The 22,829-nt window shown below is 39.6% G+C and overlaps 2 protein-coding genes across 3 annotated transcripts in view; both read right to left on the reverse strand.

Annotated features, from left to right (window-relative positions):
• LOC133404737 (mitochondrial intermediate peptidase-like) overlaps window positions 1–7,094 on the reverse strand; it is a 33,429-nt gene extending 26,335 nt beyond the window's left edge. Inside the window, exons 1-8 of the mRNA XM_061680931.1 lie at window positions 6,701–7,094; window positions 5,687–5,857; window positions 4,142–4,230; window positions 3,973–4,059; window positions 3,421–3,484; window positions 3,141–3,323; window positions 581–737; window positions 307–355 (exon numbers count right to left, since the gene is read on the reverse strand). Of these exons, the coding sequence (XP_061536915.1) occupies window positions 307–355; window positions 581–737; window positions 3,141–3,323; window positions 3,421–3,484; window positions 3,973–4,059; window positions 4,142–4,230; window positions 5,687–5,857; window positions 6,701–6,847 (947 nt within the window). The 5' untranslated portion in view covers window positions 6,848–7,094. The remainder of the gene's footprint in view (window positions 1–306; window positions 356–580; window positions 738–3,140; window positions 3,324–3,420; window positions 3,485–3,972; window positions 4,060–4,141; window positions 4,231–5,686; window positions 5,858–6,700) is intronic.
• A 1,947-nt stretch (window positions 7,095–9,041) lies between these two features.
• Window positions 9,042–22,829, reverse strand: part of brwd1 (bromodomain and WD repeat domain containing 1) — a 33,158-nt gene continuing 19,370 nt past the window's right edge. For both annotated transcript variants that reach the window (XM_061681102.1, XM_061681101.1), the window contains exons 21-44: window positions 22,331–22,421; window positions 20,199–20,321; window positions 20,027–20,094; window positions 19,623–19,863; window positions 19,362–19,478; window positions 18,245–18,352; window positions 17,945–18,069; window positions 17,739–17,821; window positions 17,416–17,527; window positions 17,278–17,339; window positions 16,825–16,980; window positions 16,515–16,635; window positions 16,290–16,415; window positions 16,092–16,158; window positions 15,663–15,713; window positions 15,380–15,505; window positions 15,132–15,284; window positions 14,848–15,005; window positions 14,166–14,338; window positions 13,793–13,912; window positions 13,496–13,687; window positions 13,116–13,424; window positions 11,596–11,727; window positions 9,042–11,525 (exon numbers count right to left, since the gene is read on the reverse strand). In XM_061681102.1, coding sequence (XP_061537086.1) covers window positions 10,054–11,525; window positions 11,596–11,727; window positions 13,116–13,424; window positions 13,496–13,687; window positions 13,793–13,912; window positions 14,166–14,338; window positions 14,848–15,005; window positions 15,132–15,284; window positions 15,380–15,505; window positions 15,663–15,713; window positions 16,092–16,158; window positions 16,290–16,415; window positions 16,515–16,635; window positions 16,825–16,980; window positions 17,278–17,339; window positions 17,416–17,527; window positions 17,739–17,821; window positions 17,945–18,069; window positions 18,245–18,352; window positions 19,362–19,478; window positions 19,623–19,863; window positions 20,027–20,094; window positions 20,199–20,321; window positions 22,331–22,421 — 4,486 coding nt within the window. In that variant the 3' untranslated portion in view covers window positions 9,042–10,053. The remainder of the gene's footprint in view (window positions 11,526–11,595; window positions 11,728–13,115; window positions 13,425–13,495; window positions 13,688–13,792; window positions 13,913–14,165; window positions 14,339–14,847; window positions 15,006–15,131; window positions 15,285–15,379; window positions 15,506–15,662; window positions 15,714–16,091; window positions 16,159–16,289; window positions 16,416–16,514; window positions 16,636–16,824; window positions 16,981–17,277; window positions 17,340–17,415; window positions 17,528–17,738; window positions 17,822–17,944; window positions 18,070–18,244; window positions 18,353–19,361; window positions 19,479–19,622; window positions 19,864–20,026; window positions 20,095–20,198; window positions 20,322–22,330; window positions 22,422–22,829) is intronic.

Below are 22,829 nucleotides of genomic sequence, written 5' to 3' on the forward strand. Positions count from 1 at the left end.
ACTTACACTCACCAGCCTCAATAATGTACATCTGTAGCTTTAGTAACTGACAAAAAAAACATTAATTTTATAGTCTAGTTGTGGTTTGCAGTGATGTAGACTGCAGTTACTGAGAGCTGTTTCTATAACATATTTTTGTTGAATGTGTCTTTGATAGCCTCAATGTAAATGGCACATTATTATCATTTGAAAAACTGTTTAAATAATGTTTTCTCTTGTTTGATTTGTGTGTTCTAATTAAGTGTCTGTTGAGCATTTCTCAACAGAGGGACACAACTCATACAATGTTTCTATAGTTTTCTGTACCTGTCTGACAACTTGTCTGTTAAGAGCTGAAGAAACCTCATCACCGATTCTGCAATATGCAAAAATAAATGCAGCACACAAATATGACCACACAATCATCATAACCAAAACCAAAAATACTAGTGAAGCTTGTACGTGTGCAGATAGTTACAAAGAATGACACTTTACTGTAAGGCTTTTCCCATACTCTCTACATTAAAAAACGTCAGGCTCTTCCAGCAGGCATTAACTCGTGATCATATCTCCTTGTAATAATACTGGGATATGACTCAACCTGGTGTTGTTGCCATCGTTCCCTTCAAGGCTCTGTGGCCGTAGGACTCATATCCCACCAGTGTGGCCAGCTTATGTCTGCATCTCAGGAGTTCCTCCAAACACTCCATCAGATCTGCATTTGGATACAAGTAAATTCTGTAGGCGATTTCTCGTACCTGCAAGTATTCAATATTGACAGGATTCATTATTAAGATAAGTCTGGACACACAAATAACTTTTTCAATACCCTAAAAAGGAATTAAGCCCCATTTATATTAAACTGTTATCACAGATCCTTCATTTGGAATCATTAACCCCCAAAAGACACAAAAACCCATAATAAAAACTAATCACACAGTTCTTGTGAGGTAGTACACTGAGGTCTTGGACAATGCATTACGCTGGCTCGTACTGTACTATACTGTACTGTACTATTTTCCCCCAAATATTCTGGTTTAAACCTCCATTGTAAAACTTTAGCGCTACTCAACGTTCCACAGTTCTTATCTGCATTGTTAAATTGGTAAGCTTACTCACACCTTACGGCCACAGCTCCGGTCGGCCGCCTCAGCAATGGAGGCGTGGAACATGGTCCACTCGGACTCGATGTCCCCACACTAATATATTGTCTTATTTTATTTTCTATCTTAACTATTTTTCCATACTTCATATAAAGATTGGGTTTGAGAACAAGGGAGCCACAGGTCTGAGGCCCATTTTGGAAGATAATTTGAGAACATCTGCTGTTCACTCTCTATCTCTTAGCGCATGATGTGCAGTGGAACCATTAGCATATATCATTTTACACTTGAGACTATGTGAGTCCCGGGATGCACATGTCATGAAAACAGATAGAGAAATCCTCCGATCAATCGCAGTTCTTCCTTCACGGTCCCCCTATATTGCAGATTTTTATTCCAGTACAATATTTTAGAACTCGAGTATCCTACTAAAAATTCTATCAAACAATCGATTATTTGGATAAACTATATTTTTAAAAGGCAATTCTGAATACAAAAGAGAAAATAAGACATTTCACTTAATAATGTACGAATAATTGGTTTCCTATTTTATATAACCAACAGTTTTTACTTCTTAAATTCACATTGTGAATAAAAGGCTTTTTTAAAGCATTAACAGCCTTTGTCCATCTTCACTTCAACAGCTAGCATTTTAGCATTTTGTGACATTAGGTTCATGGCTGTGCATTTATGAGGTTAGCCAAGCTAACTACAAAAAAGAAATATTCTTTGCACTACTACAAGTTTTGGAAATGTTCATTTGTTCAAACGAAAATGAAGAAATCTCAAGAGAAAAATATTTCTTTCATCTCTCTTCACCAAAACCCTCCTCTGTTTGGGTACATAATGATCCATTTTACTCTTTTTCCTCTCTGGCCAAATTTGCCACGTTTTTCACCTACTTGACTCAAAATTTTGCCACTTACAGATCATCAGATTGGCCATATGTCACACAGTGACTATACTGAGCAAAAAGCACACTGTGTGTACCATTATGGTTGCGTTATACTGTCCTGGTCATAAATTTTTTTAAAAAGCCACACAACCGACGGTACTCATAATTAAAAGACACCCCGCGGCCCGCAGTGCTAACGTTATGTTAGTAAAGAAGTCTAGCGCTAAACTCACTGATTTGTGCTATGTTAACTTCACCTCTCTCTCTCAGGTTCTGCGATGTGGCGTCATACTCGGCGGAGAGAAAGGTCCGTGTTACAACGGGTGCTCACTTTGCATTCCACTATGAAATGCTACCACACTTTTGCCATGTCCTTTTTCTCTCTCTCTTTTCAATTTGCCGTCAAATTTTGCAGCCGCTATCTTCCCGCGCTTCAATCAAAATGCTTCATTCCACGTCCACGCATCGGTAACGTAAGCGCGTTGTGTCACATACGCCAACTGCCTTCTTCCGCAGTAAACCTGATTTGCAATTTTGCTTTTCAATGTTTTTTGATGCGCAAAATGCGATGTGAGACAGCATAATTCGTGCCTTGCACACATACCTATGTAAGCAATATTGTGCGTCAGTTGACGCAGATTCATCATGCTTTTTGTGTCCCTGATCATTTTTGTCCGTCTGGGACGCAAGACGCACATCAGACAAGATCCGTGCATTAGAACATGTCTGTGGATGTGTGAATTACATGAAAAATAATAATCAAAGGCAGTTAAAAAAAAAGACTATCCCCAAGAGGATTAGGTATTTCATGTTAGCGCACGCGAATATGACAGATTAATGGCATAGTATTTTTATTGTGTCTGCATAGTGCCTTGAAGGCAGAACACAATCTTTCACAGCGAGCAATTTAAAATTAATCTTGTAGAGAATATAAATTTCAATGCTGTATGATTTTGCGAGAATCTTTCTGGAGACGTTTAACTCAAAAGTATTTTGTGTTTAGTATCAACAATATATATCCATTGTGAAAAAGAAAAATTTAATGAAAAAACATGCATGATATGCATTCCCACAGGCACTTAAGGGCACTTATTGATACACCTATGATGCAAAGGCGCCACCTGCGGAGCAATGAGAGTAATGTCCTAGTTATGGGGACATACCAAATCATCCGGTGAGTCTGCATGTAATCCTCCAACTTCCACAAAACTTCCTGTGCTGGCAAAGTGCAAGTGGAGATGTTCGGGAATGGCAGACCTGGCGATTCTGTTCGGCATGTGAGAGCCAACCAGGAATTTGCTGTTTAAATCCAAGAGCTTCACATGGAGAGCAACTGCCTCTTTCCTCTGTAAAATGGGAAAACAAAGACGAATGTCTGTAAATTCCGTCATGTCTGTCTAGTGACAGAGGGGATGATTTCTCCACATGCAACAAGTCTCTCACCAGTTTCTCATCCAGATGAATCCCGCTGATTTCAAAGTCAAACATGAATAACTCTGCAACTCTTCTGAAAAGACAGGAAGTTTCATTATTACATATGTGAATTAAATTAGGACATGCACCAAAAGCACATCCTAACAATGGAGAACAAATGCATAGGGTTGCATAATCAATCATAATGAGAGCATTCTTAGTACAGTAAATCCTCTCAGGCTGAACACAATAAGCTGTTTTCCCCATAAGAAATAATGAAGATCTGTTCCAAGGACAAATTATCACCATCATAAAACTTTTTTAACTGTTGTCAAATGTTTTAAGAAAAATTTAAACATTCTTTGCCATACAAATGTTAAATACCCTTGGATGTGGCTGGTCTTTTTAGGAAAAAGTGCTGCAAAAAGCCAAAGAAAAGGCAAAACAAGACCAGAGTTAACACTTTGATACTCACTGAACTTAAAGTTTAGTGTGACTTGAGATGCATACGTTTTATTTTTCCAATTCTGAATTGTGCAACTTCAAGGGGCAAATGAGTTAATAGACATTGGGAGGGTGCACCTTGTATCTGGGTCCAGCTGAGCCACAAGGTCAGGCCTGTCCAGGAAATTCTTCAAACTTTTACATAGCTCCACATTGGTGTTCAAACTGCAACATAGAAGCCAGCATGATTTCATAGTCAGCTTACTGACAAATACTGATGGAATGAGTTTGTGTTCAACTCTTTTACTTCTCCACGACTGTGCCGATCTCAATACACGTCTTCTCTGCGGCCTCACGGTACGCTGGATCAGGATGTGCCACTTTGACAAAATCCGCCTGGAAATGGAGGGACAGATTCGCCTCACATAAAATGATAATGTATACTGAATAATGTATACAATGGGATTCTGAAGCTTGACATGAAAACTAAATGGACTGAATGAACCTCTCTCTGAAGTTGTTTTAGGACAATAGAACCTCTAGTAGTCATACAATTTGGAATGCAACCACTTTTGTTTTTGTGAATACACCTATGACGTTTCACAAAAATCCAGAGCTTCAACTGGCATCATCCATAACATCATGTAAGACTCCATGACAACCGTGAGTATATAACTGATTAAGCATGTTTTGCATTGTTTTTTGTGTGTGTGATGCCACCACATTAATGTAAAAGGGATCGCAACCACAAACAGTGGGACGATAGCCATCGAATCACAAATGGAAGTTTCTTTGACATAGTGGTAGCAGACTGATAATAAAAGAACAATGGGATGCACATAGCTGTCAATCAATTTAAAGTATAAACGTAAAAAGACTCAACTCACTACAATAAGAAGTAAACCCCTCTGTATATTAGTTCCGAGTTCATGGTGAGTTTTATTTATTGTGTCATTTATTGAATGCAGTTTTTACTATACGGTGTTGAACTTACACTTGACAGGCTTTAACCCTCCCACTCCATAATACTGTGTTCATCACGTATCATCAAAGGATGAGTAGTTTTATTTTTATTATAGAGGTTAACTTCTTTTCACACAAGTATGACAGTTATAAGTGCTAAAATGCTAGGGTAATTAATGTGAGTTTATTGCGCAGTTTTCTCTGTGTGTGTGTGTGTGTGTGTGTGAGAGAGAGAGAGAGAGAGAGAGAGAGAGAGAGAGAGAGAGAGAGAGAGAGAGAGAGAGAGAGAGAGAGAGAGAGAGAGAGAGAGAGAGAGAGAGAGAGAGAGAGAGAGAGTGTATCCATCCATCCATTTTCTGAACCGCTTCTCCTCACTGGGGTCGCGGGCGTGCTGGCGCCTATCATCCCAGCTGTCATCGGGCAGGAGGCGGGGTACACCCTGAACTGGTTGCCAGCCAATCGCAGGGCACATACAAAAAAAACAACCATTCACACGCACATTCACACCTACGGGCAATTTAGAGTCTCCAATTAATGCATGTTTTTGGGATGTGGGAGGAAACCAGAGTGCCCGGAGAAAACCCACACAGGCACGGGGAGAACATGCAAACTCCAAACAGGCGGGGCCAGGGATTGAACCCCAGTCCTCAGAACTGTGAGGCTGCCGCTCTAACCAGTCGTCCACCGTGCCGCCAGTGTGTGAGTGTATATTAATAAAATAGAAATAAAGCAGGGAATGACAACCTCTTTAAAATAATATCATTGTCATCTGCTTTTTCTAAAAGCGAATGAGGGGAAAAGAAAAAAAAATTGATTAAAATCTGATTTTCGTTCAATTTAAGGACATATCGTCCAGCCCTACCTAGATGGCACTTGGTGCTGTACTTACCAGGTCTGCCACTTTACAAAGACCATCAGAGAGTTGGTCAAAAGCTGTGACAGTCTCGAACCCTGGAGAAGAACATGCTTTTTCAACCAGCAGCTGTGTGTTCTTTAGAGCTGTCTTTGTGGCCACCTGGAATCCAGCAGGAGAACTCAGCTCTGTTACACCAAACAAACCCTACAATCACACATTAAAACCATAATTAGTCACACTGTATTTCAAATCTTTCAACATGATCATTGATGAACATAGTAAAACAGCAAACCCATTCCTGTTTTTTCCCCAGAAATATTTCTAAACTCACAGTGCTGTACTTCCATGCTATCTTATTCTGAATTATAAAAGATCATTTATGCCTTTGTCTCCTCACATCTAGACTATTGCAATCTTATCTTTACCTGTCACAACACAACTTTATTAGCAACTTCTGAATGCTAGGCTTTTGTTTGGATCCCATACGCTCAGCCAAAACACTACCGAGCTCGAGTCTTTGCACCGGCTGCCTGATTCAGACCTTTTTTTTTGTAGTCACTTACAGAGTCCTCAATAGTCAGGCTCCTCCTTACCTGGTGGTTTTGGTGTCATTTTATTCTCTTGTTGGGTTACTGTGGTCTGCTGTCTTTTACTTAATGTCTCTCACAAGAGATACAAAACTAAGTGAAATAGCCCTTCAGTCCGTTGCACCTAAATTTTGAAATGCACTTGCTTTTGAGCTAAAGGCTCTCTTCAGTGGTCATTTTTAAAAAGCAGTTCAACAAACGTTTGTTTAGAAATGCATTTCCGTAAGAAAGATGATTTTTATTTTTTTAATTTAATTCGTTTTTTCTTTTTAACTGTAAAATGTTCCGATTCTATTTTTTTTACAGTGTGTATGATTGTGTTTTGACGATGTGACGCACTTACTACTTACTTGATTTACATTCAGAACCTGAACATGTACACACATTTGAATACATATTATGGCTTTCCCTATCGTGAAACAGTAATAATAATAATAATAAAATTCCAAACAAACCTCACCACATTTTTCTCAAACATTTCCAGTCTCTTCTGCGGTTTGACATTGAATGCTGCCCCAACAGGTGACCATGTTGTGACATTCTTGCGAAAATACGTCCACAGACCTCGGTGCTTCACACAATAAAGCAAACTTTTACTGGCCGACATAGTCGTCTGCCCTGTTGTTGAACTGCCGTTACTGATGCTTCTTCTTGTGCAGACTGAGACCAACAAAGGACATGCTAGCCCTAGCTTCAGCTGAAAAAGTCAGGCGAATTCAGCGAAGTCGTGTGACGTTAACAATATGCCTAATAAGAATCGATATAACCTAAAATTTTATAATTATCAGCAGAAAGGGCAGACTGTCACATGCGATATTACCGGCGGACATATCAATAAACACAATGACATGCTGCTCACTTGACGCCATACAAATGTGTTAAAACGCGCACTTTCATTAAATTCATAATATAGATATATTATCATTTACAAATATTGAGAGGAGTCATACATGCCTCTTGACGTGTTGTGACCTTTAATGTTCCATCCAGGTAACGAAATTATATATATTTAATGCAAGAACCAAATTGCGACGAAAGTGCGTCAACCAAAACGTGGTGTCGTCATTCATATGCGACGCTTCAAGAGGAACACTTGGGGTCGAGACAAAGTTGTCAAAATGTATCCAACTATTAGATGTATCAATTTGAATTTGTAGTAAATTAATTGGATAATTGGTAACTTTTGTATTTAGTAGTGATGGCGACAAAGAAGCATTGTAACACTTCAGCCATTGCTTCGAGTAATGGTTCATTTCTTGATGCTTCATTGCGCACAAAACCACCTGCTGGCCATAAGCATAATCACAGGCAGCTGTATTTTTTACCACATACAGTATGTTCTGCGTTGCATTCTTGCGTCTTTTTGGCTCTCGTGAATTACGTATTACAAAACAATGTTTGTGCAAGTAATTTCCCAACATAATGTGTGAAATATATTATTTTTGAACGTATTCTGTGTGCTTTAAATGTTCCTCAACACTGGTATGGCAGGTCGCATAATGTTTTTCTGTCACTTTGGGAAAATGGCATGGGCTTAAGAGGATTTTGAAAGTGCTTATTTAGAAATAACAGTTTATCTTTTCTTTTTTTCCAAGTGATTCATTCAAGAGGGAAATTATATCAATTGGTGTACAGTAATTTTTCCTCTCTGAGTGAGGTTTTATTTTATCTTACTTTCTTGGAAGACAAGAAATACATTCCCTTCGAATAAAAGAAGAAATTGTGGGAAATGCCGTTTTTAATAAACAAATGTAATTGATCAGCCTAAATAACAGTTACTTATACGGCACGGTGTTGTTTGCGGTTCGAACTCAGGTGACCAACATAGTTGTGAGTCTGAGTGCACCAACGGCTGGGCTATTACACTAGGATGCCGGGTTATATCCTGGTGACGCTGCCGCCATCTACTGCCCAAGCTATATCCAAACTAGTAGCCTACACAAACTACACAATTTTTGTCCAAATGCTGAGCTGACCGCAACACTATTAAAAAACTACACGACTACACACATACACATTTTGAACGGGGCGTGCTGTTACGTTACTGTCAAATCTCGTGGCAAACTGAAGCACTTCCCTAATCGGTCACCTGGTACAGCCGGGCAGGGAGGCTTCAGACGTCATAACTTCCGGCTCCTCCTCAAAATGCGGACACGCCCTCTCCATTACGCGGCACACGCCTCGAAGACTCGGCACAACCGTAACATCACCATCATTTAGGCATTTTAGCTTTCAATTTTACCACAAGACACGCATGTTTCCTTCTGACACATGCAAACGTAATTTTAAGTTTGCATAGGATACTGTACTTGATCGCTGCACCAGTCTTAAAAACATTTATTCACAATGTGCTAAGACTTCATCTGCTGTATTATGTCGCTATAGCACACGTAATTTTAAGTTTGCATAGGATACTGTACTTGATCGCTGCACCAGTCTTAAAAACATTTATTCACAACGTGCTAAGACTTCATCTGCTGTATTGCTGCACCAGTCTTAAAAACATTTATTCACAATGTGCTAAGACTTCATCTGCTGTATTATGTCGCTATAGCACAGTAGTTTGTTGTCCATTAATTTATATTTGGTTTTATTTTGATTTACTATTGTCTGCTCAGCTGCCAGGTCGGCGTTGCAAATTAGAATATGTTGTCAATTGCCTTACCTGGATAAAGGCTAAATAAAAATAATGACCGTCCTATGGCGTTTGATGAGTGGGAACAGTTTCCGCATTTGCAACTATAAGTGTATAGTACCCCGTTAACAGCTTGACATCTTCATTACTGAGAATAAGTCTGCTTGCCTCCCAAAACCACATTGTGTTATTTGATTTCCCATTGAAATCTGTTTATTGAGGGTGTAGTACAAAAATCACTGAACAAAATGTCAAAGCAACTGCATTCAGGGAATCCCGCATAAGCCAAACTAAACCATGTTTTAGTCAACGCTGAAAAAGAATTTAACACTGAAAATAACACAGGACAATTAAATGTCTTCCCAATATGAGAAATCACAGTATTTTGCAGTAAGTACAGCTGGTTGCTTGCACTTGGCAAAAAAGGTACCAATTTGTGACATACGGCAAGACAAAGCTCAAAGCAAAATGTAAAAATATTTTTTAAATAAACATGCTACTGACTAATGGCCAATTCATTCATTCTCCATCACAACACCTATTTACGAGTACAACACAAATCTAAAGGAAAAAACTGAATGCAGAAACATTTCATTCATTTGGCTCATAACTCATAGTCAAAACAATTATGTGTATTATGGATTTACAAAGGAGTGCTGTAGTCTTAAGTGACAATGTGAATTGGTTTTGCCTCAGTTGCATGTGCTTAGACATTTGCCCACCTGGAATTGTTTCTTGTCCATTTGATAGCTCAAAAAAATAAAATAAAAATAAAAAATAGAACAACAACGGCATGTCTGAGACTACAGTAAACTTAGTTGACCCCTGAGTTTCTAATGCAAAACTAGTGTATGAAATACCTCCTTACAGTGTTTCTTAGTGCAAGCCAGCAATATGCTTAGATTTAACAGAGGTATATTAGATAGCACCCAAGATTCCTCACAATGTTACTCTGCTGGCCACAATCACAACAAGCAGTATTGGCAGATGGCGTTTTGATCTGTATCCTCGTGAAGACCAGCAAGTCAAATGCTTGAATTTCTATTACATCTATAAATGTGTTTTTCATAGAAAATATAAATATCCCTGAAATAAATTTCACAGCATTTTTTGAGGAAACCAGTGCTGCTACCATAACATTGTCTTTACAGTCTCCAGTTGTCATCCCTCTTCAGCCTTCACTCACTGTCGTGATAAAGGACAGTCCGCTTTCCCCGGTTGCGGGTGTTCACGCGGCTCTTTTTCTGTGGTTTGCTGTACGACTCGTCACTGTCTTCTTCCTCCGAGACAACTTGTGGTCGGCGCTGCCTTAACTGGCGACCGGCAGTCCTTTTACCATGCCTGGCCCGTCTTGGACTCCTCCTCTTTGGACTGCTGTGGGAACCTGAGCTGGCAGAAGAGTTTTCGCAGGCTGTGGAGAACTGCTCGCTTTCAGAGTCTGAAATGTGATTAGTGCTGCAGCTTTCTTTCCGCGTTCTGTGTTTGGGCTGCCTCTCGTTCTTCCCTCTCCGTGAATGGCCGACACGATCTTCCTCCTCACTGGAATTTGACTGGGAAAAGGCATCCTCGTCCTTGTTTTGTTTTGATTCAAATTTAGGACGCTTCTTGTTTTTCCCTCTCCGTGAGTGGCCGACATAATCTTCCTCCTCACTGGAATTCGACTGGGAAAAGGCATCCTCTTCCTTGTCTTGTTTAGATTCCAGTTTGGGACGCTTGCCATTCTTGTTGTTCTTGGCCACCGTCTGTTTCTCTTCTTCAGATCCTGAGGTGTAAATTCGTTTTCTCTTGGAAGACGTTTGTATCCTGCTTCCATTCCGAGAGGTTTTCTTCGACACGCTCTTATTAAAGCGGTCCTCGCTCGGGACTGAACCCGATTTGTTTCCATTTCTCAAGTTGCTCTGGCTTGCAGAGTCTTCCTCAGAAGCTGAACTATCGCTTATGTATTTCTTTTTAGGCAACACTCTGAGGTTAAGCCGCTTGTTGGACGCATTGTCCGAATCATCCGACTCTTCGTCCGATGAGCCAGTGGGATGTTTCCTCCTCGACTTCTTGGGTTTAAATTCCTGCTCAGAACTCTCAGAAGCAGAAGTGCCATTCCGAGGTCGTTTTGATTTGCTGTTGTTTCTTGCAGGCTTCCTGTCCTTGCTCTCTAAGTTATCACTGGAGTGACTGCTTTCAGCTTCACCATGTTCATTTTTTTTCAATCTTTTTTTGTAGTATTTCTTCGGGGTATGACTGAGCACCTTGGAATCACTGGCATCTGGTTTATGAACTGAGGCAGGTTTTTGTTGATCTTGGCTTTTAGACATAGACACTTTACTCTTTTGAGAGTCATTCAAGGGAGATTCCTCCTTAATTCTTCCATTTTGGTGTGGCTGTCGCTGGGGATAGTCATCATCTGAGTTTATAGGAACTTTGCGTCGGGTGGTCCTTCGTTTAGTGTGCTCTTCCACCCCCTTTGCTGCCTCTTCCTCACTGGTAATCCTACTCTTTCGGGCTGAGTTTCTACTAGGCTTCTGACGCACAGCTGCCTGATCATCATCTTCCTCCTCCACATCTTCAGAACTCACATCTGCAGCTTCCTCCTCCTGCTCAGAGCTACTGTCAGACTTATCTTTTGGGCCATGCCCGTTCACACAAGTCAAAGCTCCTGCAGGGGAAGGAGTGATTTGATTAAACATGATTTCTAGATTTTCAAATATGAAGATCAAACACCACACCTTTGCCCTTTGTGTTGGTTGACATTCTTGGATGTCCGTTCTGTTTATTAGGAGAGAAGCTTGAAGAGCTGCTGCCATTGCCATTTTCATCATCCTGGGATTCTTCAGACAATTCCTTTGTATTTGCAGACGCTATAGCAAAAGAATCAGATTTAAAATTTGGCATTAATAAGCTTTGTCAAGCAATATTTTCACCAAAGTGGTACAGCAAAATTTGTACTATGCTACAGTCGTTGAGCGGCCAATCACTGAACAAGAAGATTGTAATGAAAGGTTGAGAGATTAAAACAGTGCCCAGGTGAGATGAACTGATCTGTAGGACCCACACATTTGATTCGTTGGCCAATTTTCAAAATAATCAACGTAGGCCAGAATTTTGTAAAATTAACACCAATTTATTTTTTATTTCGAATAAAACAGTAAACGCTGTTCAGTGTCTGAGTCGAGAAAAATGATGGCCATGTGCCGTTTGTCTACTACATGGAGCTCTGATTCCATTTAATCAAGGAGTAAATTTCAGGCAACATTACAGGACTGGGCTGAGGGGATCTTTCCAACAGGTAAGTTTCTAACAACGTTGTGAAAAAAACTATAAAATCAACATCTACCATTTCAGTTTAACTCTCTTTGCCATGTGTCATGACGTCGCATGTTTCATTGCATGGGCCACACTTTTCATTTCCATTGCATTACTTAAGTTGTGCTACCTTATCGTTTACTCGCTGTCTGTTTATGTTAACAGTACCATCGGTGTAGTGATACCAACCTTCCAAAGTATTAGCAACCAGCTTAAAAGCCAGTCAGTAACTGCAGGAATAACATAAATGAAAAAAATATTTGAGAGTAGAAAGAATGACTGTTCATCACTGCATTAGCAGCGTGTTAGCACATTTAAAGAGGAACAATATGAACACAAAGGGAAGGGGGTTTATAGAGTGCGGGCCCAAAAAGTTAAAAGGATTAACATTATTGTCCGTCTTGGGCCACCATCATACCATGTCACTCTTATTCTTTTGTAAGAAAATACTATAATGTGACACAGGTTGTAACAGCAACTTATTGTGTGTGTTGTTATGGAGTAACAGTGTCAGACATTAGTGTGTGTTGCTCACAGCCAGCATACATCTATGGCCTGAATCTAAAGATAAAGTCACCAGTTAATGCTTTTTTGCACGTTTTTGGACTTGAAAATTCCTCTCTGTGATAAAGTTAAACAAATTCTAACAGACAAAGTATTGTTGAACAGTAAAATGTTCTGCCTGTTCGTCAAGTGCGTTAGGGGACCCAGAAATAAGTTATTTCTATTCATCATGTATTTATTATTATTATTATTTATTATAATTAATTGAACAGTTAATCAGATTTTATTTCTGCCAAATATCTGAATCGGCCTAAAAAAAAAAGAAATCCATCAATCGGCCCCTACTGATCTATAACTGCTTTTGTAGGAACGTGACTTAATGAGCCTACAACAATGCCTGTAAGGGCTGTCAGCACATAAAAAAAAGATAGCTTCCCACCCTGCTGTTCTCCGTCCGAATCAGAGCTGCTCTTTAGCACTGTGGTGCGGGAAATGTTACGCAGCCGGCTTCTTATCGGCTCTTCCTCCTCCTCTTCCTCCTCTTCATAATCCTCATTTGATGCTTCAAGGAGTTTTATCTTGTTGACAGCTGCCCTTGCTGTTTTCCTCTTGAGTGATCTGCGGATAGTTATTTCGTCGTCCTCTTTTCCATCAGAACCCTGGGAAGAAGCTCTGTCAGAGTCCTGGAGGTGACGTCTCTCCCTGCGAGAGGACCGGCTGGAGAGACCGTTTATCTCCGCTCTTCCCTCTGCATACACAATACACAATAATGGACAACCATAATGCTTGGTGCATCATAAAAGGATGGATAAACCTTACCTGTCTTTTTTCTATCCGTTGCAGCAGGATTTCTGGTCACTCGTGTGCTCCTGCTCTTTGCTGCCCTACTGTGATAGCAACGACCTGAAGAATGGGAAGATATTTCTCCATTCTCTTGCCCTTCACCTTCACTGTCAAATGGCTCTTCGTCCTCTTCTTCAACCTCCTTCTCATCACTGTCACTCTCAGCAACTAGCAAACAATATTTCCATTCATGTGCAAAGCATTAAGTACTAACTTGTTGAATAAATAAATTTCCCTGATTCCACAACAAGAGAAAAATTTGGCATAACTGACCTTTTTTACGCTGCATGGACGAGCTGCCTCTTGTAACTCGAGACTTCTGTTTTCCTTGATGATGTTTGGAGGAACCTGGACGCTTCTCCTCCTCTGACTCGCTGACTTCACTGTCAGACTCTGTCGGAAAAAAAAAAGGAAAACAAATCCTTACAATGACAGTATGACACACACTCGAACCCTAAAAAATGTAAACTATTGCGAGTTTAAAACTTCACACTTCTTAGCTCTGAGATGACTCCAATGGTTAATTAGTAGGGGGGGGGGGGCAAGGGGGATTTGGAACCATCTGAATATCTAAACATTGCAAAACAGTGAAGCAACTAATGTGCTTAGCAATCTACAATATGAGGAAACAACATTTCTTTGGCACCTGCTGTTGATGAAGCATCTTTGGAAGCAGAGTCATCTTCTGAGGAGCTGTGACAGGTGCTGCTTCTTCGAGTCCTCCTGGCCCGCTCAGGAAGTGAGGTTATGGCTGAGGTAGATTTGGTCCAGGAAATGGACTTCACTTTTCCCTGAGTTTTGACAGAATCCCTCTTTTGACTGAAGAAGGTAAGAGACAACTTGTCATCAGACATTGATTCATAAATAAAATATTTAAGCATTAATTGCATAATCTCTCCCAGGACCATTTTTAGATGGAGCTGTTATCTAAATTCTGCCTTTGCAAAGATGCTGCTTAGTTCTGAGTGATGCTGTAAGAGAGGTATTAATATAACAGTTATATTGCTGCATCATACAGAGGTCTCTCTCAGCATTTTAACCTCAACTAATTCCCTCAAAATGTGTAATTCAGTTCTAGACCATTAAAAACTAAAACAGATTTAAAAAAAAAAAAACAGCTCTTTGTAACAGTAGTTGTTTGATATAGTGCTTGTATAGGATATCATGAAGTGTCCAGCGAGTGTAAACTCCCCCCCAAGTGTGCGCATTAGCTGAGTCACTTGGGTACTTCTTTTCAAACAAAGCGGTGCTATTCATACATGAATGCCATTTCATTGTTTTGACACACCACTACACATGATCGACACAAAACTGGAAAACAAGCACACCTTGTTGTGGTGCTGGACGGATCGTGCTGTGTTTTCTTTTTGAACCGTTGGCTACGACGGAGCCTGGCACTGCTCTTCACTGCTGTTTTGTAATCTGATGTGATTGTTCGGATTTGCTCTTCAAAGAAGGCAGAGAGTCGCAAGGTCATGCTGTAAATCTAGAAGAAAAAATGATGAGTCTGGCAAGCATCCTAAAAAAGAAAATTTAAAGCTCACATGGAAACCTTATTCACATCACTTCAACTAGATTCTAATAATCCTAGTTTCAACAACATCCTTCCTACCTTAGAACGTTTATTGGGTGTGTAGGCTTTAGCATTTGCAAATATTAACCGCGTGTCTTTGCAAAGCTCTATAGGATTTTCATAGCGTTCTTCCCCTAAGGTCCTTTTCACAGTGCCAAAGTCCATAGGTGTGTCAATGATGTCATGGTAGTCCTGGCGATATTAAGAAATCAGTTTAGAATTAAACCAGAACCTAAGAAACTTCTGCAGTATTTCGATTTTAGCATTATGATGCAGTATTTACTCACAGGATAGTTCTCAGGATCCACGGGCTGTCTGAATGGCTCAGAGTCCTCACACTCAAATATGTAGTTGAGCAGATTTTTGCACTGCTCTTTCCAAGCATCTCTGTCAGGCAGAACCTCCACAGAGCGCTGTAAATAGCGGAGAAGGAGAGAAGAACATTTTCCCGTCATTAACAGAAGTTCTCACCACAGACTTCCCATATTTCCCGCTATCCACATTTATATTCCTAAAGAGTAAAATAACTATTAAACTGTTTCAAGTGATGACTCTAGTAATGATGTTTACCTGACGCAGCCTGTGTCCAGAGGAAGTTCCTGGTGCCTCTGTATCTGCTTCCTGTGGGGGAAAAAATAGTTCTCAACATAAGAGTGAACCCCAACAGCTTTTCTTTACTGTACTACAAAATAATTTCATTTATGGGGGCCAACGATACAAATGGGATTTCAACCTACACACAAACCTTTTATTTTTCTTTCAAATGTATTCAATGTTGTAAAAATTAGTACAAATCAATGAAAGTCTAGCTATGGTACAATTTACATTAAAAACGAAAAAAAAAAAATATTCTACCACATACGAGTCTAATCATTAAAATTATGATTCTGTACACATATTTGTATATTATATATTTCAAGATAATTAAAGGATACATGACAGTAATATTCCTGGAAACTGGCAGACATGTATAACAGTCAAAGGTAGTATTTTATGTACCTCATCATCCTCATCCATTTCTTCAATAACACTATAAATCTCCATGATGTCTGTGCAGCTTGGATCACTGCAGAAAGGAGGAAAAAGCCACTTTCAATTTGCAAATGATCCTTTGTCAGAAGCCACTTTTAATTTGCAAATTGTCCATAGTCAGAGAATAAAAAAAATTTAACAATAAAAGGAAAGTCATAATCCTACTTGACAAATTTCTGGAGGACATTGGTAATGATTTTTGCAGAATGAGCAATCTTGCTCCTTGGCTCGTTGAAAGTGCGGGCGTTGTGTGCAATGTATCTGATATCCCAAATTAATGCTGAGAGGCGCCTGTGGACCAACAGAGGAGTATCATACAGTCATTAAAACAAGTCTGAACTGAGTTGAATGGAAATAATTCCAAAAATTACATATTGTATGAGGACTAACCTGTAGAATTTGTTCATGAGTCGAAATCTTATGGTGTCCAGATCAGTAGGGTAAGCAATCACAGTACAGTATGTGGGATATTGGATCAGGTCTACAGGGCCAGAGAAAGGAGCAGCAATCTCTGAGACGTGAGAACGGAGCATTAGTTTGATGATTTTTAATCAATGGAGAAATAGTATATTTTGAGAGTCATATAGCATTTAACTGGATTGAAAATATCTCTCTCTCTCTCAACGGAGTTATGTTGCGCAACTGAGAAGGTAATCATGATGCAGACGACGGAAATTATTTAAGTGTATCATGTACACACCAACAGTGATAAGCTGGCCAATGCCAGCGACGATTCGCTCACACTCTTGGTCCCGGCTCCTGTCCCCCCACTCTCCCTTCAGAGGCTTGTACATCAGCTCGTTCATCTCCTCTGCCGTAACAGGGATGCTGCCTCCTTCCATCTCTGGAAGCACAGCTGCAAAGCAGAGAGACACTGAATGCAGAGCTGCCAACCTATAGAAATTAACTTCCAGAACAATTTGTCTGAATTTCCATATTTTTAAAATTATGTCAAAAGCATTACCGCAGGACAGTTATTGTAGTATATTATGTAATAGGATCAAACTAATTCTGCAAACTGTTCAATTGCAGAACATAATCATTACTCTATAATCATAATTGTTAGTAAATTACAGCTCCAATATTTATTTTATCTTTGTCATTTCACAGCCAAAGCTGAAACTGCCACCCTGGATGTATGGCCTAACATTACCATCATCGGGAATTGGTTCCATATCCCAAGGACTCAGCTTTTCATTTTCACCATTGTCCCATCTAACGAAACAGAAAAAAAATCGTATCTATCAAGTTAATTAACCAGGCAACTCATTCTGTTTTGTGTATCACCCACCTGACTTTAAAGCACTGGAAGAGACTGTCAGGGTATTCTGGCTGGTACGGCTCCTGACAAACAATGATGCCAAACCACCAAGCATCGTCTATCACTGAGCGAAACCGATCACCTGCAAAAACAGCAGAAAAGGATCATGTGTACATGGCCAAGCAAAGCTGATATTTAAAATGACCTCGAGAAACATAAGTATGCCACCCATAACTATCCTTATCAGTTTGCAGGGAATAACAAGAGAATAGCATGAATGTGCTGCCATGCAAGTCCTCTGTGTGGTTTCATGCAATAGTTCTATCTTGACGCAACATGTTGACCCAACTCACCTGGTTGCCAGTTTCTACGGAGTGCCTCATCATAACTTTGCCTTAGCACCAGGAAATCTATTACATCAGGCATATCATGATATCTATAACGAGAAATCAGTTGTACTGGTTGAGTAAAATTAATTCAAAAGTGGTTAGCAGGTTCCCTTAGTTTTCCATATTTTTCCTCTGCCCATAAACCCTGACGCCTGGTAAAAGTGACTTACTTGACAGAGAAGGACTTGTCTGTGATTTTTCCTGTGCCATGGTCGATCAGAGTCAGTTTCAAACAGCAGAGTGTCGGAGGGCAGACTTCGTATTTGATTCCAGTAATCTTCACAAACTCTTGGTCCTGGAAAAGAAGCAGGATTTTTTTGTTCTCCCCCAAGTTTGTAAAATAGTATTTGTAGAGTAACAGTATTTTTTTTTCCTCCTCAGTCATCAATTAATCAGGATTTCATTACACATACACAACTGTGTCAATTTTTCTAACTGAATTACAGTCCTCCTAGTCATATTTGCCTTACCCGCAGCTCCATTTTCTTCCAGGGTTGCTTGTCTAAGTTGATGGGGTACAAATCATTTCGTCTTACAGCCTCAACATAAGCTTCGTGGCCTTGTCGGAAGTAAATCACCTGAAAAAGACATAAGTACAGATATAGTTTATTATTTTGACTGTTAGCAAATATTACAACAGTAAACGTAATGCAAGAGGAAGTATGACTTCCGGCTAATATGAGAATATAAACTATTGTTAATACTAAGCATTACGGTAACACGCCGTATCTCCGCCAAAGTGATGTGAGGGCTAACTTCAAAATAAAAGCCTCACATACATTGAACATCACTGCCATTTTAGGTTTTTATTTTGACGTCTCTGGGGTGCATTGCCTGAGTGTTACTGTAATGCTTCATATGAATAATCGTTGTGGTGGCTAGCTTGGCTTAAACTTTTCGACTGCAGGCTGGCCTGACCGCACTCATGGTTTATACAGTGTATTTAATGTAATTTTGGAGAAACAATTGTGGTACAATCACGTTTCTTGTCCAGTGTGTTGATGTTTATCTGCTGTTTCTTTCAGATGGCTGAAGAGATTAGTTGTGTTACCTTGGTGGGCAAACAACTCTGCTGCACTCTTAACTAGGCTTTACACGATCAGGATTTTTGGGGCTAATCACCGATCAGTGAGTTTAAAAAAAACGATAACCAATCCGATCACAAGATGGAGCAATGTGTCGAAATGACTTGTTCATTTACTGTATATACTTGTGTACTGTATACTAAGTATCTTCAAATATATCTTGCCAGGTTATGTATTCTAATCAGTCAGGTCAAACCAACATTACAACATGACACAAATAATGGGTGCTAAGGTACTGTAATTAAATTTTAAAAATAAAAAGATTTACCAAAAAAATTAATTGCTGACATTCAGGCTTATTTAATCGTGGCAGTCAAAATCGTGATCACGATTAAAATTAGATTAATTGTGCAGCCCGAGGTTGAAGTTAGTTTTTAAAAACACACATCACCCATCCAGTGAACGAAAGGAGATTTCCTATGAATGACATCAGTGATCCATAGAGAGGGTCAAAACCTAGACATGTGCAGCCCTAGGTTGATTTTAGTTTTAAAAAACACACCTCATCACCCATCTGGGGAACGAAAGGAGATTTCCTAGGAATGACATCAGTGATCCATAGCGAGGGTCGAAACTCGTTGGACACTTCTCTATTGATGGATGGTCTGACTTTTGGCCGCTGATTGGCGAGAATATATAAAACAGTGAGTAACATTACCAACACTGAAAATATTCAGTCAACTATAGATTTTCCCGACAAATTGATGCAGTTATGAAGGTTAAGTAAAAACGTGGATTATAAGCGCAGTGCTTTACAACTCACTCTGGGAGACTTGTTCTTTGATTTCTTGGCCTTGTCTTTTCCTTTTGTTCCTGTTTTTTCCTCCTCGTCACTCTGCGGTTGCTGCTGTTGTGCTTTGTCTTCCTCCTGTTCATTGACTTCCTCCTCCTCTTCTGAACTGCTGAGCTGGCGTCGTACTCGTTTACGAGACGACAAGGGAGTCGATGGTTGCAGGTTGATGCCAGCATCTGCAGTCCAGTCTGAATACTCACTGGACGAGTGACTGCAAAATGTTAAGTCACATCAATGAAGAAAAAAGCCATGCAAAATTCCATTGCCTGCTGCTTAGGAAAAGAGATCAGCAGTACAGCTTGCTACATTATAAAGGAAAAAAATGTTGACGATTTCTTCAAACATATTTGTGAAATGTAAAGAAATGTAATTACCTTGGGCTGTCACTATTCCACTCCTCGTCATTAGATGTGTCCAGTTCACTGCCATCCAAGTCATTGTCCTGGACAGACAACACAGCAGGCCATTTATCATCCAATAAAATGACCTTGACTGCAACTAAATGACATTCTGATACAAGTCACAAGAGAGTGGTGAATGTGATACCTCTGTGTGTGCATCAGAGCTTGCAGTTTCCTCTCCCTCTTCACATGACAGGTCGATGAATTCCAGCGTGTCACTGCGACTGTGTGCTCGTTTCGTTGGAGGAGGCTCCTCATCAGATTCATCCTAAGAGAATACGGATGTAGAAATGTTTGCAAATGCTTTAAAAAGTGAATCGTTTGTGATTGACAGATGATCAGTCCAGGGTGTATTGCAAATATAAACATGAAAAATAAGATTAAAATTAAAATTAAAGTGAAACACACTTAAAGTTAATCCAAATTTGTTATAAAGCAACAAGTCCAATATAGCCGCACTAGAAAAGTACGATACTGTATCTCGCTGTCAAAAATGACGAAATGTTTTAGGACCAGTATTTTAAAGGAGTTTTCAATACTCCAAAAAAGAAAAGAAATTTGTCATATTTGTTAAAACAGGAAAAAAAAAAAAGTCAGAGACAAAAGACATGGCTAAGGGCGTGTCAATCAATTTGCTATGCAATCATGGTAGGCACACTCACTGCGGGCACACCCCTGCGGCCTCGCGCTGACCTGTTATCTTGGGCTTTAGAAGCTTTGCTGACACTATGACTGCGTATCCACTGCCGTTAGAGGGAGGGGGGGGGAAAAAAAAAAAAAAAAAAAAATCCATCCCCAACAACTCAGCATAACAGAAGCAGAGCGAAGGGACCGCAGTAAACAGAAGATACAGAAGCGACACAAAATTAGGGACAGCAGTCGGCTGAGAGGATTTAGAAGCAACGCGGAATTAGCATCATTTCTGCTCGACAGGTTAGTTTATCATCACTCTTTTATTTTTAATTAACTGTAAAAAAACAAAAATTAAAACTTCAAAAAAGAGACCATTTAGTGTTATCGTAACACTCCATGACGAATAGGTCAGGCTACTAACGTAGCAGCAGTGGCTAATGTCTGCTTGTTTACAGTGGTAATTCTAACTTGGTATTGCTCACGCTGCTATGTTGTTGTAGCTGGATAGGTGTTCTCTGTTTATCACAACTACACACCTTCATCATCGCATGCCATTATGAAGGAGCATACTTGAGAACTGCGCTCAGGCATGTTAGTGAGGGGCATGGCTTTGGTCAGATACTTGATTAGTGAAGTGAGGCAACATTCAAATCTTGCTAACAGTTTTAACACTGCAAACTCCCTTTAATAGTGACAGTGATAAAGTCGCAGTCTGTGTGTCTGCAGCCACAGTGCTTTTCGACTCCCCCCTCTAAAGCCATACAGACCAGCAGGAAAACCTATATGGCCAAACACCTCACTGATTAAATAAAAAGGTTAAAATAGCAACAGGTTAGCAAATATTACGCATTTAAATAAGGTACCTTTTAAACAGAAATCAAACCAGTGGGAATTATTTTGTGATAATACACAATTATTCAAAAACAAAAAAAACAAATTACTAATGTTAATAATGAGCTAATTCAGTGTATAAACAGCATATAGGGTATACTTCAATATAACTAGGAATGAATAATAAATTATCAACAAGTTTGGCAGGACCATTAAAATGCTCAGTAGATTTCACACAAATGACTCAATACACCTCTGTGCTCTACTGTGTAGAATTTATACTAAGGCAATTAAGAAGTCAGAGAGGGGAAGAAATAAACTATGCTGCTGCTGTCCCTACATTTTGTGAAATATTTCTCTTCTATGAAGCAAATTCTATATTTTAAAAAAGGCTACAGTTAATTTTATTAGAAATTTTATTTTTGTTTTGAAAATGTTTATTAGCTGAGTGGCTGTGTATTTTTTTATTTTATCTTAGTAGAGAAAACATGATATAGTACAACAATTGTCTTAAATAAAAATCCGATGATTGATTCCAGTGCGTTTATTGATTTTCTAGGTTTATTAGGTATCGTAAGAAATACTTTATGCAGGTATGGCAACAAAGAAATAATTTTGGTAACATGACAACACGAACCCTGGGAGCCAACAGACTCAATATTATGGTCTTTAACCTAGTCTGAGACAGACAGTAAGAACAGGAAGAATCTGAAACCTAAAACCGCTGTTGGGAATACAAAGCTGCATCATATCCGACCATGAATGACACCGACAAGACAAGAAGAACCTAGGACAAGAAAAAAAAAAACCTACTCTACAGCTGCTGTACATTATGCGTCTCTTCTTTGCGTTGTATAAGGCCACCTCTTCATCTCCTTGGTCAACCCTGATGTCAACCTGATCCCTAGAAGACAGTAAGATGAGTAACAGTGAAAATAAAAGCGATGTAAATGACTAATAGGGATTATATGGAGTTATAAGACAGCGTTGAAAAAATATATCCTATTGAACTCATTCACTGCAACCCCTCCCAGTTAACATGGGACATTTGACTTCTATAGCTGAGTGATTAACACATCCGCCACCCAGTTCTGAGATTGAGGGTTTGAATCCAGGCCTGCACAATCCTCACCTCAACCCTTTTCAACACCTTTTGAAGACTGCGAGCCAGGCCTTCTCGTCTAACATCAGTATGTAACCTCACAATTGCGCTTCTAGAAAAATGGTCATAAATTCCCATTAACACAATCCTAAACCTTGTAGAAAGCCTTTCCAGAAGAGTTTAAGATGTTATAAATGCAAAGGGTGGACC

This window comes from Phycodurus eques, chromosome 7, assembly GCF_024500275.1.
Source record: "Phycodurus eques isolate BA_2022a chromosome 7, UOR_Pequ_1.1, whole genome shotgun sequence".
NCBI classification, from domain to species: domain Eukaryota; kingdom Metazoa; phylum Chordata; class Actinopteri; order Syngnathiformes; family Syngnathidae; genus Phycodurus; species Phycodurus eques.